At 38.8% G+C, this 19,484-nt stretch overlaps 1 protein-coding gene across 2 annotated transcripts in view; it reads left to right on the top strand.

Annotated features, from left to right (window-relative positions):
* The window catches only part of COMMD1 (copper metabolism domain containing 1), a 209,147-nt gene that overhangs the window by 14,170 nt on the left and 175,493 nt on the right, over positions 1-19,484 (top strand). Inside the window, exon 2 of one of the 2 annotated variants that reach the window (XM_059406002.1) lies at positions 509-538. The exons of the other annotated variant lie outside the window; for it this stretch is intronic. Coding sequence (XP_059261985.1) covers positions 509-538 — 30 coding nt within the window. The remainder of the gene's footprint in view (positions 1-508; positions 539-19,484) is intronic. 2 annotated transcript variants of the gene reach the window in all.

Genomic DNA, 19,484 nt, shown 5'->3' with positions numbered 1-19,484 from the left:
TGAGCCAGCCAGGTTCCCCAATACTTCCTTCTATATTTTAAAAAGATATTGCTCTTATTTATTTATTCATTTATTTATTTTAGGTTTTATTTTTGAGTAATCTCTATACCCACTGTGGAGCTCAGATTTAGAACGATGAGATCAAGAGTTGCCTGTGTCTCTGATTGAGCCAGCTAGCTACTCTAAAATTTACTTCTTTTAAAAGTCTGAATAAGGGGTGCTTGGGTGATCCAGTTGGTTAAGTGTCTGAATTGTGATTTTGGCTCAGGTCATGATCTCATGTGTCATAGGATTGAGCCCTGTGTTGGTGTCCCTGCTCAGTGGGGAATGTGCTTGAGATTCTCTCTCCCTCTCTTTGTCTCTCCCCCAATTTGTGTTTTCTGTCTCTAAAATGAATAAATAAATCTTAAAAAAAAAAAAAGCCAAGGCTGAATAATATTCCTTCGTATGAGAACCACTCTGATCCACTCACAGGTTGATTTGACAAATTTTTCTGTATTTTTTTCAGGGTCTGTTTGTCCTTACAAATAGATTAGAGGTAAGAACCGTGCCCTGAGTTTTATTTCTTTTGAACTCCAGTATACATGGGACACATTCTGCTTTGAGGCTAAATGTAATGAAGTAATTATTCTTCTCTTTAAGTTTTATACATCTGCTCTCTTTTGTCAACATTTTATAGCCAGCCCAATAGTTCTCTAATGGTCTTTTTAAACTGGTACAGCTAGTGTGGCATTTTTCTTTGTGTTTTCACTCATTCTTACTTTTTCTTATTTTAAAGTTATTTAAATTTCAACAGGCTCAGGACTTCCTCTCCTATTGCATACTTTTAAATTTAAGCTGGCAGTGGGGCTCTGGTTATAATGAGATGACCTCTGAGCAGTTCTGTTTTTCAAACAGTAATTTTTTTTTTTTAACATAAATGTTAATTTATGCATTTGGGTTGGATGCTACACTAATCTTGTTCTCTTTCCCAAGAGAAAGGTTTATGGTCTGTCAATAGTACTGCAGAGGAAGGGAAGAAGGGGTATTTTTTTACTTTGTAATTGTTTCTGGAGACTTTCCCACACTATGTCTTTGAGCTGGCCACAAAATGTTCTTTGAGAAAAAGCTAAATTCTTTCTCCATTAAGTTAATGGCTGATGTGTTGCCTAGAGTGTTCAATAGAAGGAAACATTCATTGTGCTTCATCATGGATTTTTTTTTCCCCTTGCTGACTGAGATAGGAATCCTTCTTACCCAAAACTTGAAGAACACGGATGATGAATAAGATACTGCATAGAAGTAATTTGACAGAATGAAAACTGGTAGCAGTGAGCTTCTACTACTCTTGTAATTTGGAAATATCTTGAAATTTAGTACTCTTCTTGTGGCATAAATAGCCATTTAACAACAGATTCAAATAATTTTGATTTTCCAGTGATAGAGGGAATCCTAAGCCTAACTAGAGAAAATCTGGTTTTACTCAAAAATATACTTTCTTCAGTTACATTTCTGTGAGGTAAAGATTTGTAATGAAGAAAAAGGAGTATTGAATTCTTGAGTTTGGTCATTTACAGAAGTATTGAAGTGTCATGTAAATACATCCTGTTGGTCATTGTTTCTGAGAATTAGTCTAACCAACAGTATTATTTTGGGACAGAAAGGGTGATTGATTAATTTGCTTTCCTTTTCCTTTTTTTTTTTTTTAAGATTTTATTTATTTATTTGACAGAGAGAAATCACAAGTAGGCAGAGAGGCAGGCAGAGAGAGAGGGGGAAGCAGGCTCCCTGCTGAGCAGAGAGCCCGACGTGGAACTCGATCCCAGGACCCTGGGATCATGACCTGAGCTGAAGGCAGAGACTTAACCCACTGAGCCACCCAGGTGCCCTTGCTTTACTTTCCTTAACCTACTTGTTTGTCAGGAATTTTTTTCATCTTGTTCTTTAAGAAGCAGTCCAAAGTTGGCAGTTCTACTGTTTCTTTTATTTCCTTTATGTACTATGTTTTCTTAATTACATAGGTACAGATTGGAAATTTAGCTTCTGAGCCCTTATTTATTTATTATTTTAAAGATTTTATTTATTTTAGGTAGAGATAGAGAATGGGAAGGGGGAAAGAGAATTCCAAGCCGACTCCGTATTGAACGTGGAGCCAGATAGGGGCTTGATTCCAGGACCCTGAGATTATTTCCTGAGCCGAAATCAGGAGTCAGGCACTTAACCAACTGAGCTACCCAGGCACCCCTTGAGCCCTTATTCATATAATTTTTTTCTTGTGATGGGTTCTACAGAGCATTTTGGACTTGAAGATTATATTTGTTATCTTTTTACTATAATAACTGACTATACAAGAAGAAATATAGGCGATAATAATTAGGTTTATAGCTCTTTTTTTTTTTAATTTTTTTTAAAAAATATTTTATTTATTTACTTGACAGAGATCACAAGAAGGCAGAGAGGCAGGCAGAGAGAGAGACAGGCCGGAAGAGAGAGATGAGGAAGCAGGCTCCCTGCTGAGCAGAGAGCCCGATGCGGGGCTCCATCCCAGGACCCTGGGATCATGACCTGAACCGAAGGGAGTGGCTTAACCCACTGAGCCACCCAGGCGCCCCTATAGCTCTTTTAATACAGAAAATGACCAGGTCTTGGTTTATAATGTTCTGTATTATGACATTAGAAAACTTGGTGAGTTTTGGCATTTAAAATTGACATGGGATTATTTTTTGGAGGAATCTGGCCCATTGCAAGAAGCATCTAAAGATTTTCCTGAAGACAGTATCTTAAATTCTCAGTCTGTGTTTTTTTGTTTTTTGTTTTTTTAAAGATTTTATTTTTGAGGTGTCTGGGTGGCTCAGTTGGTTGAGTATCTGAATCTTGGTTTCAGCAAGGTTCACGATCTCATGGGTGGTGGGATCAAGCCCTACCTCAGGCTCTGCGCTCAGCAGAGATTCTGCTTCAAGATTCTCTCTCTCTGCCCCTCCCTCTACTTGTGTGCTTGTACACAAAACCCTCTCTATCAGATAAATGAATTTTGGAAAAAAAGATTTTACTTTTAAGTATTCTCTACACCCATTGTGGGATTTGAACTTAAACTCCAAGATTAAGAGTTACGTGCTATATGGAATGAGCCAGCCAGGCTCCCCATTAAATTCTTGGTCTGGTTTTCAAGGTTCTCCTTCCACCTTATTTATTATAGCTTTGTAATTATCTTATAAAAGTCTATGAGGTGTAGTTTTTTTTTCTTTCTTTCTCTCTCTTTCTTTTCTTCCTTCCTTTCTTTCTTTTATTCATTTTTTGACAGAGAGAGAGCACAAATTGGGAGTGGCAGAGGGAGAGGGAGAAGAGGCTCCCTGCTCAGCAGGGATGTGGGGCTTGATCCCAGGACCCCAGGATCATGACCTGAGCCAAAGGAAGACATTCAACAGACTGAGCCACTCAGGTGCCCCTAGTTTTTTTTTGTTTTTGTTTTTGTTTTTTCCCTTTTAGAATTTTAGGGAACTGGAATTTAATTAAAATAAACAAATGTTTGAGGGTTCCAGAGGTATTATTAATTGTAACTACTTTAAAAGACCCTTTATAGGCCTCTAGCCAAAGACTGTGTATTACCTGTGTAGGAGAAGGTTAAGATGGGGATAGACATCCAGTTGGAAGAAAATGATTAAGAATCAAATTCATAGAATTACCATTGACTTTGCTTTTATGATTTATGGGATAGCATGTAAATTTGTTCCAGAGTGACTAAGACTGTAGGTCTTTTTGTTGATTAACAATGTAATTTAATATAATCCTAATGTTGATGTTATATAATTAGACTTTGGTAATATGGAAGGCAGCAAATTGGTTTCAGGATACATAGCCTCAAGAGATTTCACTGCAGCAGATACTAGGTTGCTCTTTTGCCTAAAAGAATATTAAGATTTGAAAGTTGGCTTAATTCGTGGACTTGAAAACAGAAAACATCACTTTTTATAGAATATATGCCGAAATTTTGTCATTATTAAATTGTAAACCCTTTTAGTACTCTGTGAGGTTAGGCCTAATCATTATTTTTCTTCTGTCTAGGTGGGTAAACCAAATGACTGATGATACAGAGTTATTCATTTTATTTTTTATTTTTAAAAAATTTTATTTATTTATTTGAGAGACAGAGAGAGTACAAGCCAGGGGAAAGGGCAGAGGGAGAAGAAGTGGACTCACACTTCCTGTTGAGCAGGGACCCCAGCAGGGGACTTGATCCCAGAACCTTGATCATGACCTGAGCCAAAGGCAGATGCTTACCCACTGAGTCACCCAGGTGCCCCCAGAGTTACTCATTTTAATCAGGTGATGAAATAAGTGCATTCTTTCATTCATTCCTGTATTCATTAAACTGTGTGCAAAGTATTGTGCTCAGTATTTAGGGGAATATAAAATGAGTAAGGTGGTTTGTATTTCATAAGGAGCCTGTAGTTTACTGGGTAGGTGAATATGTATGTAAATGAGAATTAAAAGCAAAATATAAAAGAAAAAACAACAACAACAACAAAAACACACAAAAAAGCTAGCAAAATATAAAACCTAATCAATGAGTTGTAATTAATTTGAGTTATTAGGAGGTAACAACATTTAAGTTTGGTCTAGAAGGTGATATTTCCATAAGCAGGGTAAGGGTGTCTTATGGTGTCTCTTCTTACAAAGGCATTAATACCATAATGAGGGTCCCACTCTTGTGGCCTCAGGTAACCCTGATTACCTCAAAGAAGCCCTATCATCTCCAGATGCCATCACAGTGCAGCTTAGGGCTTCACTGTATGAATTTTGGGAGAATATACACATTTAGTTCATAGCACACTGAAGACATTTTCCCTCTATAATAAGTTGTTTTGGTACCATAGGTTTGAGGAAGAAATTAATCTTTATGCTTACATTTTCATTTGTATATAAATTTCTCCCTGGGAAGTTAATAGCCATCAGAATCTTTTAGCTAATGAGTTTGACATTTTTCAGATTCACATAGTCAAAACCTGTGCGATGCTCTCATTCTGAACTCTACTAAGTTTAAATTGTTTGACCTGCACAGAGAGAACAAGTAGTAAACAAAATAAGAGCTAGATATGTATTTATGATGTAGTGCCAGCTTGTTCTTATCTTTTGACTTTGCTAGAGGTAGGTAATAATGTCAGTTCCTGGGAAACAACTCTGTCTCCTTGCTCCCTTTAAAAAATGAAACCATAGAAATTTTTCTTTTGACCATGTGAGTCTCCTGATATGAAAACATGCATTTAATTTTTTTTGTGGTAACAGATTATTGAAACAAATTACTGTTACTTAAAATGTAACTAGACTTAATTTTTAGAGTAGTTTTAAGTTCACAGCAAACTCAAGGAGAAAGTATAGTGTTTTCATATATTCCCTGTACCCACACATGCATAGTCTTGCCCATTCTCAGTATCCCATTTCTGAGTGGTACATTTTTTCCAATAGATGGACCTACACTGACACATCATAATCACCCAGATACTATAGTTTACATTAGAGTTCATTCTTGGTGTTGCACATTCCATTATGGTTTTGTTTTGTTTTGAAAGATTTTTATTTATTGATTTGACAGACAGAAATCACAAGTAGGCAGAGAGGCAGGCTCCCTGCTGAGCAGAGAGCCTGAGGCAGTGCTGGATCCCAGGACCCTGGGATTGTGACCTGAGCCTAAGGCAGAGGCTTTAACTCACTGAGCCACCCAGGCACCCCTGTTTTGTTTTGTTTTTTTTTTTTAAAGATTTTATTTAGTTATTTGACAGGGACAGACACAGCGAGACAGGGAACACCAGCAGGGGGCATGGGGAGGGGAGAAGCAGGCTTCCTGCCGAGCAGGGAGACTGCGTTGGTGCTGGATCCTGCGACCCTGGGATTGTGACCTGAGCCTAAGGCAGATGCTTAATGACTGAGTCACCCAGGGGCCCGTTGTTTGTTTGTATTTATTTAAGCATTTAAGCATTTAAGCTCTACCCCCAGTGTGGGGCTTGAACTCACAACCCAAGATCAAGGGTCTCATGCTCTACCAACTGAGCCAGCCAGGTGTCTCCCCCCATCTCCCCGCCCCGCTCTTGGTAGGGGTTTTAACAAATGTATAATGATGTGTATCTAGCATTATAGTATCATACAGAATGGATTCACTGCACTAAAAATCTTCTGTTTCATCTGTTCATTGCTTCCTCACCTTTTTCCATTGGCAACCACTCAATCTTTTTATTGTCTTCACAGTTTTGCCTTTTCTAGAAAGTATAGAATTGAAATCTTACAGTATGTAACCTCTTCTGATTATCTTCTTTCACTTAGTAATATGCATTTAAGGTTTCTCCATGTCTTTTTGTGACTTGTTAGCTCCTTTTTTGGGATGGATGGATGGATTGATTGATCGATTTATAATGTGTGTGTTAGGGGGAGGGGGAGCAGCAGAGGGAGAGAGAAAGAGAGAGGGAGAGAGAGAGAAAAAAATTCAAGCGCTGATGCAGGGCTTGATCTCAGGACCCTGAGATTATGACTTGAGACCAGATGAAATCAAGATTGGGTGCTTAACTAACTAAGCTACCTAGGCGCCCATTTTTTGTTTTGTTTTGTTTTGTTTTAAGAGGAAAATGATTCATTTGTTTTTAATATTAAATAATATTCCATTATCTGGATGTGCTAGTTTGTTTATTCATTTACCTAATGAAGGATTTCTTGGCTGCTTCCAGGTTTTGGTAGTTATGAAAAAGCTGCTATAAATGTTGTGTGCAGGTTTTTGTATGGATATAAGTTTTCATCCTATTTGGGTATATACCAAAGAGTGTAATTGCTGGATCATATGGTAAGAGTATGTTTAGTTTTGTAAGAAACCACCAAATTGTCTTCCAAAGAGGCTGTACCATTTTATATTCTACCAGCAATGAATGAGAGTTTGTGTTGTTTCACCAGTATTTGGATTTTGTCCACATAGTAGGTACATTGCTGTTAACTTTTTGATTGGCAGTTTGTTTCTGAAAGTCCTGGGCGCTGCTTGATTGTGTGAAAGTGTTATTAATATCTTACATGACATAGATAAGTATATTTACCCAGAGTAGAATCTAACTGCAAGTGCCAAATAGTCTGGAGTTGTGTCTGAATGTTTATATTGCTTTAAAGTATATCTGTGCTATGATTGTATTTAATATATGCATACAGATAAGCTGGAAGGGAACTTTTTAAAAAAGTGATTTGTTGGCCTACCTTCTGTTTTCATTAGAGTTCTAATGTTTGTAAAGGAACATAAGGGAAAGCTTGAATAGTTTACCTTTTAAGATGTGTTTTAAATATTTGATATTTGAGTTGATTTTAGTTACAATCCAGGCCATTTATGAAGTCTTTGTGACATTTGTTTTGTTAGATACACATTTGCAAACTTTTTAAAAAACATGGTCATTTTTTGCTGTTTGATTATATTCCAGAAACATGACAACTTGAGAGAAAATGGGATATGGGCTACCATGGATTTTAATGACTTTTTACATTTAAAATATTAATGATGCCTAAAATATCTAAAATACTGTACCCTTGGGTCTGTAATTTAGGTTGTTAATGACTTCTCATCTTAAAATTCTTAATCCGCCCTTGCATGTATTTTTAGGTTCCTTTGAGATTTGACAAATGTTCTACTGGATTGTGTTTTTCTTCAAACAAAGCAAGAATAAGACTTGAAAATGAGTTATGCCCTCAGTGTATTAGGTCTTGTTGAAAGAGAAGATCACAGACTCACAATTTAAAAATAAAGATTTTGCTATTATAAGAATTGCGTTGCAGGAAAGAAGGAGGGGAGTGCTCACCAGTTACAGGTTTACAGGTTGAAGATTTCCACCCCATTTCTTAGTACATCAAGTTTTTTATATATATATATATATATACACACACACACACACACACACACACACACACACACATATATATATATATATATATATATATATACATCTTTTTAGGTATTTTAATTTATTTATTTGTCAGAGAGAGAGAGCACAAGCCAGGGGAGCGACAGGTAGAGGGAGAAGTAGGCTCCCCACTGAGCAGGGAGCCTGATGTGGGACTTGATCCTAGGACCCTGGGATCGTGACCTGAGTCCAAGGCAGATACTTAACTGATGGAGCTACCCAGGCATCCCAAATTTTATTTATATATATATATATATATTCATATATATGCACACACATATACATATTACACATGTATATACGTTTATGCATATATATACATATATGTGTGTACATACACTCACACATATTTTAAAAATTAACATATAATGTATTATTTGTATCAAGGGTACAGGTCTGTGATTCATCAGTCTTAACACAATTCACAGCACCTACCCTCATATTCATAGCACATACCCTCCCCAGGGTCCATCACTCAGCCACCTCATCCCTCCCACCCCCTTCCCCTCCAGCAACCCTCAGTTTGTTTGTTTCTTTTTTTTTTTTTTAAGATTTTATTTATTTATTTGACAGAGAGATCACATGTAGGCAGAGAGGCAGGCAGAGAGAGAGAGAGGAGGAAGCAGGCTCCCTGCTGAACAGAGAGCCCCATGCGGGGCTTGATCCCAGGACCCTGGGATCATGACCTGAGCTGAAGGCAGAGGCTTTAACCCACTGAACACCCAGGCGCCCCCTCAGTTTGTTTCTTGAGATTAAAAATATTTTATGGTTTGTCTCCCTCTCTGGTTTTGTCTTATTTCATTTTTCTCTCCCTTCCCCTATGATCCTCTGTCTTGTTTCTCAAATTCGTCTTATCAGTGAGATCATATGATAATTGTCTTTCTCTGATTGACTTATTTTGCTTAGCATAATATCCTCTAGTTTCATCCACGTCATTGCAAATGGCAAGATTTTGGTTTTTGATGGCTGCATAATATTCCATTGTATACGTGAATGTGTGTGTGTGTGTTTGTGTGTGTGTGTGTGACATTTTCTTTATCCATTCATCTGTTGGTGGACATTTAGGTGCTTTCTGTAGTTTGGCTATTGTGGACATTGCTGCTGTAAACATTGGGGTACAGGTGCACCTTTCAATCACTAAATTTGTATCTTTGGAGTAAATACCCAGTAGTGCAATTGCTGGATTGTAGGGTAGCTCTATTTTCAACTTTTTGAGGAACCTCCATACTGTTTTCCAGAGTGGGTGCACCATCTTGCATTCCCACCAACAGTGTAGGAGGGTTCCCTTTCTCTTCATCCTTGCCAACACCTGTTGTTTCCTGATTTGTTATCAAAGTATGTCTTTTTAATAGTTATAAAACTATAAAAGACATAATTATGTTTTTTTTAATATGTTTAAGGGGTCATGGAGAGTGAATTGATTTCCTTCCTGACCCTCAGGTAGGAAAGAGGAGACCTGAATCTCTGGTAGGGGACATGAGATCTCATGATACTCAGCCTTGGAAAAGGGATAGAGGTGGAGCCAAGAGTCTTATCTTAGCAAATTTGAAAAAGACTATTTGTTAAGCAGACTGATAACAAACATTTGGAAGAAAAACTTTTGTGTTTGTCTGGTAAAACATTACAGGTTTCTCTGCTGTTTAATTCCTTTTCTTTTTTTAACCATTAAAATTTTGCTGTTTTATTATGGAAGGCCTGAGTTTTTCATGTAATTCAGGCAATACTAAAGCTTTCACAGACCACAGACCCTTCAAGTTCCTTCTCACCCCCTACCCCCACTGGTTATTTTTTGGAAAAACAAAAAGCAGTCGGTGATCAATTATCGTTGAAATATGCTACATACTATATTCCTTTCTCAGAGATGGGTATTAACATATTAAAGACACCAAGACATTCTCATTGAAGAAGCATGTTTAACTTTCTTAGGGTTTAAACTTGTTTTGATCCATGGAACCTCTCTTCTTCTCCCCCTCCTCACCCTGCACAGAGCAGTCAGTTTTCTGTGGAACAAGTTGTCTATAATAGTTAATACTTGTATAGTTCCTACTATATGCTGGGTGTTGTTTTAAGTGCTTTATATATAATTACCTTCTTAATCTTTGCTATACCTAGTCCTTTCTTCTTTTTCTCTCTACCCCAGGTACTAGTGCCTTCCAAACTGTGATCCATGAAACTAGAGGCAGTGTAGTATAAAAGCCAAGAACCCAGATTTGGAGGTAGGCCCAGATTTGGATTAGAATCCTAGCTATGCCATTTACAGTTTTTGATCTTGAGCAAGTCACTTAATCTGCACTTCAGTTTTTTAAGGATAGAAACAAAAAATTTTGAGTCACAAAAATCTGTTAAAATTCAACTGAGTAAATTTGAAGATCTAATTAGCTTTATTCAACAATTCATAAATTGAGCAGCATTTCATCAGGCAAATAGAAAGTTGCTCTGAGGAGCTGTGCAGAAATGGAAGGATTTTATAGGCAGAAGGGGGGGAGGTAAAAACGAAGTTTCTAGCAAAAAGTAGATTGTTTCATATGAGGTTACCTTCCTGTGGGGTATGGAAGGGGTCTGTTGAGTGGATTAGCTTACTGGTGTCATCGAGGTAATACCAGATTGACTGGTTAAAAGTTACAGTTCTGGGAGAGGCAGAAGCTGCAGTTAGGATATATATTAAATCTTGATGCGGGGCTTCGTCCAAGTGACTCCATTTTGCGCCTGTTCCTTTTTTTAAACAGTTAAGACATAAGACAAATAGAGAATAGTATACCTTTCATGTAAATTAACAATTGTTAACATTTTCCTACGTTTTCTTTCCCTTTTTTTACTGGAATACTTTAAAGATATGTCATATTTCACTTTAACTTTAGTGTGTATTCTAAACTACATAACCACAGTATGATTATATAACTTAACACAATTAACAATAATTCCGTAATATTCAGAGTTCCCCTAATTGCCCCTAGAGATGCTAATTTATTCAAACGAGTATCCAAAAAAAACAAAAACAAACAACAACAACAAAAATAACCCCAGTATCTGAGCACAGATTTGGTTGTTATTGTCTGGAAGGAAATTTAGAAGTAGAAATCAGGTTGAGGGAGCCATTTTTATATTTGATATGATTTGATTTTTAAAATTTTATTTAGTGAGCACATTGTGCACACAAGTTGGGGAGTGCAGAGTGGGAGGGAGAAGAAGAGAATATCTCTAGCAGACTCCAGGCTGAGGGTGGAGCCCAATGTAGGGCTCCGAATTACAACCCTGATATCATGACCTGAATCAAAACCAAGAGTCAGATGCGCAACCAAGTGAGCCACACAGGCACCCTAGCCATGTTTGGATTTTAGTGATGAAGTAGCACCTGGATTCCCTGCAGAGATTGAGGAGAAGGAAGGGGGATTTGGAGTTTGGAGAAACTGGAAAAGATTTAGAATAAATATAGTTAGAGATGGAGAATTAGATACTAGGTAGTTTTGGTGTACAAGAAAGCCAAGCAACAGAAGCTCTGAGAGTCAATAATCAGATGATCAAAGTCAGCATCCTCAAGAGACAGAGTGACATCTCTGCTTCTTACACAGTATTTCTGCTCCCTCCCCCCAAAAAGTATACACTGATTCTAATGAGGAATAATTTTTGCAAAGCAGCAAACCTAGACTCTTCAAAAAGTCAGGAGAAGACAGGATCATTGGGAGTAATCTTGGAGGCTGGCTACTGTAAGGAGGAACAAATTTTCTAAGTAAAGAAAACCATTTATTTTGGGATAGTCAAGTGAAGATTCTAGTGGGTTTAACTATAAGGAATATGAAGTTTAGGAAAGATCAAGATTGGAAGTCATCATGATAACAATGATGATAGTGATGTGGGAAACAAAGAAAAATTTCTTTACTGCACATAGCCCATTGACAAGTCTTTGAACAGGCAGAGTGATATTCCTCTAGGAATTCCGTTGCCTTGATGTTAATACTTTGCTAAGAGCAACAGGCAATCTTAGCCCACCCCCTAAGGATGCTGAGTCTACTTTAACATACAAAAATTCCTTTGGAAACTTACTTTATCTCTACCCCCCCAAGACAGATGTTAGCAGTCATCTTCCAAGCATATGGCCCCGTGATACACATCTGAAGGGTGTCATGATTAAGGTTTTACTAGACAGTAATAAATCACTTTTCCTAACAATAGCTAGCCCCCTCAAAGTCCTGGAAACCTTGCTTCCAAAATTCCCCCTAGAGACTTGCACTTTCCCTATCCACTTTCAGCTCTTTCTGTCCATGGGTCCTGTCCCTGTGCTTTAATAAAGCCATGTTTCTCCACCAAAGGCGTCTTAAGAATTCTTTTTTGGCCATCATCAGCTTGAACTCCAACATTTCCTACATCATTAATAGTGTTAAAATGTAATTTTCCAAAGAAGTTCAAAATCGTGACTCCAAGATACAAATGTAAACACATGTTAAAGAATTTATTTTATTCATATTAAATAAAGCAACCAGACAGATATTCAAAGGAATAAAATCAAAACATCCCACGTTTTTTAAAAAATGGTTTTTTATAAGAAAGATTTTATTTATTTGTTTGACAGAGAGAGAGAGAGAGATCGATCACAAGTAGGCAGAGTGACTGGCAGAAGGAGAGGGAGAAACAGGCTTCCTGCTAAGCAGAGAGCCTGAGGCAGGGCTTGATCCCAGGACCCTGGGACCATGACCCTAGCTGAAGGCAATGTCCAACCAACTGAGCCACCCAGGAACCCCATAACAGCCCACATTTATATAGAGTAAAGGAATGGAGAGGAATTGCTAATTGAGACCAGACAAGGCTGATGTTTTCCTATTCCCTTAGGGAGGAGGGAGATGTCAATTAAATTAGTATTTGACAGGACATAATTTATGTATCAGTAATCTGCCACATGGAAAGAGTTGTTAGATAGCTCAAAGGCATTGAACTGGACTAGAATCTGATAGCTTGGCAGAGTGTGTGGTAGAGGATACATAGGGTACATAGGATTTATTCTGTGTTCCTCAGTTAATTCTCACTACAATCCAATAAGGGAGATGTTCTTATTTCTATATAAGAAATGGCAAAATTGAGGTTTAGAGTACATAAATAACTTGCCCAAGATGTTATTTAGGGAAGTGGCGTTAGTACTGAACACAGATTATTTTGAATCTTTTTTTTTTTTTAAGATTTTATTTATTTGTTAGAGAGAGAGGGAGAGCAAGCAATCACAGGCAGACAGAATGGCAGGCAGAGGCAGAGGGAGAAGCAGGCTCCCTGCCGAGCAAGGAGCCCTATGTGGGACTCGATCCCAGGATGCTGGGATCATGACATGAGCTGAAGGCAGCTGCTTAACCAGCTGAGCCACCCAGGCATCCCGATTATTTTGACTCTTAATCTCTAGTTTGAATCACTCAAAACAGATACAGAAATAATGTGTAGATAAAGAGGAGGAAACCACTTGTTTCCTGAGCTGTGTTCTAAGTGAGTTGGAGACAAGATGAGGGTTGTAGAGGGTATCACAGCCAGAAGCAGCAGCATGAGCTACAGCATCAAGATGTAAAAAGTCATGGGATATTTGGGAAACTATAAGTAAAAAGAAATGTCAGAAACTTCCGTTTTCCTACTTATAAAAAGATATATTCCATTGGTGACTGGAGAAGAGGTTTGGAGACCACCTAACTCCTTTTAATGAATTTGTGAATTTTACGAGGCAGTTATTATGGTAATAATAGGATCTAGGAACCAGAAACACCTTAGTTAAGAATCTCAATACTAGAGTTTATTAATTGGGTAAGGTTGGGTCAGTTGCTTTCATCCTTTTTTTTTTTTTTTTTTTTTAAGATTTTGTTTATTTATTTGATAGAGATAGAGACCACACAAGCAGGGAGAACAGCAGGCAGAGGGAGAGGGAGCAACAGGCTCTCTGCTGAGCAGGGAGCCGATGTGGGACTCAGTCCCAGGACCCCAGGACCATGACCTGATCTGAAGGCAGACGCTTAACTGACTGAGCCACCCAGGTGCCCCTTGCTTAGTCTTTCTGAGCCCCAGTTTCTTCGTATGAAGAATAAGAAAAATAATATATGATCCAGCTGCAATTAGTAATATATCTAATATATGTATAATATATATGTACTTCCTAAATAGCATTTGGCATATAGTTTATATTTAATAATTGCATCTCTTACTGTATTAAAATTCTGTGTGGTAAAGTGTTAATTTTCTTTACTCCTTCAGGAAAGTCATTTACTTCAGAGATCTGTATTTAGATCCATCGGATCCGTAATATATTACAAGGGTCTTTGATAATTAAAAGAAGAGGTCAGTTGCAAAGTTAGTGTTTTTAAAATTAAACATAAGCTTTGCATAAATAGTAAGACTTTCCTCATTATATAGTTAGATTTTAGTTATTTGTCTTTGAGAGCCATGTCTGTCTTCGGTAGCATACGGTTTTAGGCATAATGGTAACAGTCCTATTAGCAGTTAATACTCAAAGGCTTTTAAATATCTTTTTTCAATATCCTAAAGAGCTAACTAAAATTTTCAGTTTTGGAGAAGGAATTCGTCATGTATTACTTTTTTGGGGGGGGTACTGCCTTAACTATATAATCATGACCACATGTTATTAAAATTACAAGAGACTGCTCTTGAAGTTTAAGAAAAGTAGGACCCCCAACAGACAGAAGCTAGCTGACTTCTATGACAGTCATCTTTGCAGGGCAGAGCTTGAAGAATTACCAGGATTCAGACTTTATGCTCTGCAGACTTTTCTCTTTTGTCCTGGCATCCAGAACCAGTCAATTTCTCAGAGAATGATTTTTTTTTTTTTTAAGATTAGAGAGCAAGAGAGAGTGTGAGCAGGGGGAGGGGTAGAGAGAGAAGCTGACTCTCTGCTGAGCAGGGAACCCCATGCCAGGCTTGATCCCAGGATCTGAGCTGAAGGCAGATGCTTAACCAACTGAGCCACCCAGATGACCCGATTATGATTTAAGTAGACTTCTAAGAGACTGTTAGATAAGCTAGAAGACATTTTTGGCACCTTACAGTTGAACTCACCTTTTCATTAATTAAAGTATTTGTGTCCATCATTTGAGACCCCTCTTTCTTGCATCATGTTACATGGATGGTTGCTTGCATTGCAATAGAGGGAATTGAGGCAGTGTGGGCCTTTGGGGTTCTTTAGTATGCTGAGGATCTAGGAGACTCGGTTGAAAATTAGATAAAGTTCCAGAAGGCTTGGTGAAAAATGTTAGCGTTAGTTAGTAAAGGCAACTTGGGGAATTAAAATCTTGAGAAGATATGTGCCAAAGGAACTTGGTATTTGAGAATGTATGGATATTGCAAGATTTCTCTCCTGATTGTGCGTCTCTAAGACCCTTGAAGCAATCCATGGTCTTTATCAAGCTCAGTGACTTGAATAGCAGGCGTACTCAAGCATTTGATAAATAAATAAACATTTTATTTTATTTTTTAAAGATTTATTGGGATGCCTAGGTGGCTCAGTTTGCCTTCTGGTCAGGTTGTGATCTCAGGTTCCTGGGTTGGGCTCCCTGCTCAGTGGGGAGCCTGCTTCACCCTCTCTCTCTGCTTCTCCCTGCCACTTGTGCTCTCTCATTCAAATAAATAATCTTTTAAAAAACATATATTTGTGAGAGAGAATGAGAGAGAGAGAGTGTAAACAGGGGGAGGAGCAGAGGGAGAGAGAATCCTGCAGCGAATCCCTGCCAAGCAGGGAGCCCTTCTCGGGACTCGACTGATCCCAGGACCCTGAGATCATGACCTGAGCCTGTATCAAGAGTTGGCCGCTTGGGGCACCTGGGTGGATCAGGTGGTTAAGTGCCTGCAGCTTGGGTCATGATCCCAGGGTCCTGGGATCAAGTCCCATGTCCAGCTCCCTGCTCAGCAGGGTATCTGCTTCTCTCTCCCTCTGCCCCTCTCCCTTGCTTGTGCTCTCGGTCTCTCTCTCTCTCATTCCCTCTCTCTCTCTCTCTCAAATAAATAAATAAAATCTTAAAAAACAACAAAAAAAGAGTTGGCCACTTAACCACCTGAGCCAGCCAGGTGCTCCTAAACATTTTAATTTGTAGTAGATAGTGAAATACTCATAGCTTCAGGGTCTTTGTTGGTTCAGATAACCCTCTCCTTGTCTTCCATTGTTTCTGTTCCATGTCAATATCTTGGGGTCTACTGGTATAGTTCTAGAGGTAGACTATAGGCCTCCAGGTCCCCAAAACCAGGTTCTCCATTTTCCTGAAGTAAGGCCCTAAATTTCAGTCTGAACAGTCCCATTTGACTGTGTAGTTATACTCAAGTTAAAGTTTAGTAGATTATAAATAAGACAGAAAGCACTCTCTTTCCCCATTTGTTTATTATGGTTTAGAATTTCCTTCTTTTATCCATTATATACATAGAAACTCCCGTAGCATTGCAGAGACTGTGCTTGAGTCTTTCTTTTACTATTTACCTTTTGAAATTTGACATTGATGAGAATGAAAACCACCTTCTTTGCAAACCCTGACAGTTTGAGAGAGCTTGTTTCCTTTGTCAGAAAAATGACTGTAAATCTTTTTTTTTTCCTTTTCTGCTGACATTCTTTTTTTTTTTTTTTTTTTAAAGATTTTATTTATTTATTTGACAGAGAGAGATCACAAGTAGGCAGAGAGGCAGGCAGAGAGAGGGGTAGGGAAGCAGGTCCCCCCTGCTGAGCAGAGAGCCAGATGCGGGACTCCATCCCAGGACCCTGAGATCATGACCTGAGCCGAAGGCAGCGGCTTAATCCACTGAGCCACCCAGGCGCCCTCTGCTGACATTCTTAATTCTTATCTGACAGTAATGTCTAAGTCTGCAAAGTTCTTTGGATAAAATGTACATGAAAGCTACAAGTGGATTTCTGTAAGATATAGTACACTCATTCTTGGCATAGTCTTGTTATTTCAGTTTATCTGAATTGCTAAGAGATTAAAATACCACCCATGTTTTATAGACCCTTCAATAGTAAAACAGGCAGCTATATTCCATGTGCAGAACTCAAATGAGACAGGTGAAGTAAAAACCTATTGGGTTTATGGTCTCTGCTCCCTCTTTTTAGTTCTTAGTTCACCACAGACATTGCTGAAGCTGGCACTAAGTCTGAGTAATGTGGAAATGTTGGGGTTTGGAGCAAATGGTTAAGAAAGAGGCATCTTGAGATGCCTTTGGTACAGAAAGGTGGTTTTATTAAAGCACAGGGACAGGACCCATGGCAGAAAGAGCTGCACTGTCATTATGAGAAGCGATTGATTATATACTTTATAAGTTGGGAGGGGGTTAGGGATAGTGTAAGTTCTCTAAGGAATTTTGAAAGCAAGGTTTCCAGGACCTTGAGGGGACTAGCTCTTATTCGGAAAAGGTCATTTATTACTGTCTAGGAAAACCTTAATCATAGATTCTTCAGATGTGTATCAGGGGGCCATATGCTTGGAGGATGATTGCTATCATCTGTTTTGGGGGTTGGAGATGAAGTTTCCAAAGGAATTTTTATATGTTAAAGTAGACTCACAGGATCTTGTGGGGTAGGGCTAAGCAAAGTATTAACATCAAGGCAACTGAGTTCCTAGAGGAATGTCACTCTGCCTGTTTCAAGGACTTGTCAATGGGCTTTAAGTGGCAAGAAATGAAAAGCTGTCTTTTGCCTTTGTTTCCCACCGCATAAGGAGCAAAGAAAAGCAGGGAAACATTGCAACTTTTGTTTTTCTTTTTTGGTATAATGCTAAAATACCCAAGTCCAGTTTAAGCTTCAGCAACTATACATTTAAGAGCAAAATGAATTGGTGGGGTGTGTGTGTGTACGTGTGTACGTGTATATATGTGAGTGTGATGGATGTGATGTGAGTAGAAATAAGTGAAAAATAAGTTTTTGTTATTAGTAGGCCTATCCCTTAGATGGAACAGTTGGGGAACCTGCCCTGGAGGGGCTGTGGGTGTGCTGCTTTGTAAAGAGAACTGAGATATATTCATTCCACACACATTAAATGAGTTTTCTCTCAGGCTTGTGCTATTCTAGGCTAGCAAATGAAGTAATAAGCTCATAAATAAGACTTATTTTTGTTTTTTGAAAGGCTTAACAAGTTATGGATTGAAATTTTCAATTAAGGGAGAAGTTCAGGGACTTGAAATTGAGAAGTAAACAAGATAGACAAATGATTAGTGTAGCAGTTACTTGTTTGTCAGTTAGGTTTTATGAATTTGTGAAGGATCCGCCAGAGCCACATATTATTCTCCAGAGTGTTCATAGCCTTCAGAGGTTATTTGTATCTACTAGACAGTATTGAGGAGAATTATGTTTCCTGTTTCATTGCTTAATGTTGAGAGTAGAACTTAAACTTGGGTCCAGTCATGGGGCCCTGCAGATTAACTGACAGTAGACATATCAACAGGACGGAAGACTAGGTTTATGGACCATCTGTCTCCATGGCAGCTGTATTTGTAGTAAACTTGGGGAGAGGGTGGTGGTGAGAGCAGGATTAATGGCAGCTATGTTTGTGGGAGGCTCTGCTATGAGTCAGATAAGGACAGTTCAGATAAGAATTCTTCATCTTCTTTAGCTCAAATGTTTTCACTTTAATATAAGCTTTCTATCAGTTCTAAGGGTCTGAGAGAGTTCCTGCATTTCCTCCATCTGAAACTTACCTAGAAGTTTCACCAAAAAAGGTACATTGATTGATGTGGAGAGAATATTTGAGTTAGAAATTGAGAGGTAAGAGATGGGCAAAGAGAAAGAAAACCATAGATTAGAATGAGGAGACGAAAAGAAAAACAAAGATTAATGGTTGGAATAGGCTATAGTCCGCTTTTTGAGTCCAGAGTGCAGCCAGTGGAGAAGACATCTAGATGTTGGGCTCAAAGCATTTTTATTTATTTATTTCATTAAAAATTTATTTATTTATTTATTTGACAGAGATCACAAGTAGGCAGAGAGGCGCGGGGGTCGGGGGGAGGCAGGCTCCCTGCTGAGCAGAGAGCCCAATGCGAGGCTTGATCCCAAGACCCTGAAATCATGACCTGAGCTGAAGGAAGAGGCTTTTACCCACTGAGCCACCCAGGTTCCCCTCAAAGCATTTTCTGACAGTAGAGAAGATATCAGCATTTAGTCATTTCCCAGAGCAGAGCATGGAAAGTATGGGTGTTTGAAATTCCCGAGATGCCCAAACTGTTGTAGTACCAAAAAAGCTATATGAAGTTAATACCAAGTCGTCCAACATTGGTGTGCAGGGACTTGGGACAAGACAATTTAGAGTCTGAGTAAGAATCTGGGAAGTCAGGTGTCGCTCTCGGCCTGCAAGAACGACACGGAGACACGCGTGGAGGCAAACTTCTTTAAACTTCTTTAATGGCTTCTTTTTATCTTCTTACCCCTCTGGCGCAGCACAGCACGCAACTCCCCCCCCCCCCCCCACCCACCCACCCCTCGGGTGCCGCTGCCGCCTCCAGGGCCGTGGGCCGCCCCTCGCCGCCCGCCGCCACCGCCGCCTAGCCAATCACCGCAGTGCTCATGCACCTCCCGCGTGAGTGGACCTAAATGAACAGCCAATCATATTCAGTTCCTTACAGCTCTTATAGTAGGCCTCC

The sequence above is a fragment of the Mustela nigripes genome, chromosome 7, assembly GCF_022355385.1.
Source record: "Mustela nigripes isolate SB6536 chromosome 7, MUSNIG.SB6536, whole genome shotgun sequence".
NCBI classification, from domain to species: Eukaryota; Metazoa; Chordata; class Mammalia; order Carnivora; family Mustelidae; genus Mustela; species Mustela nigripes.
The sequence above is the reverse complement of the archived record's forward strand: the minus strand, read 5'-3'. Positions and strand labels throughout refer to the sequence as shown.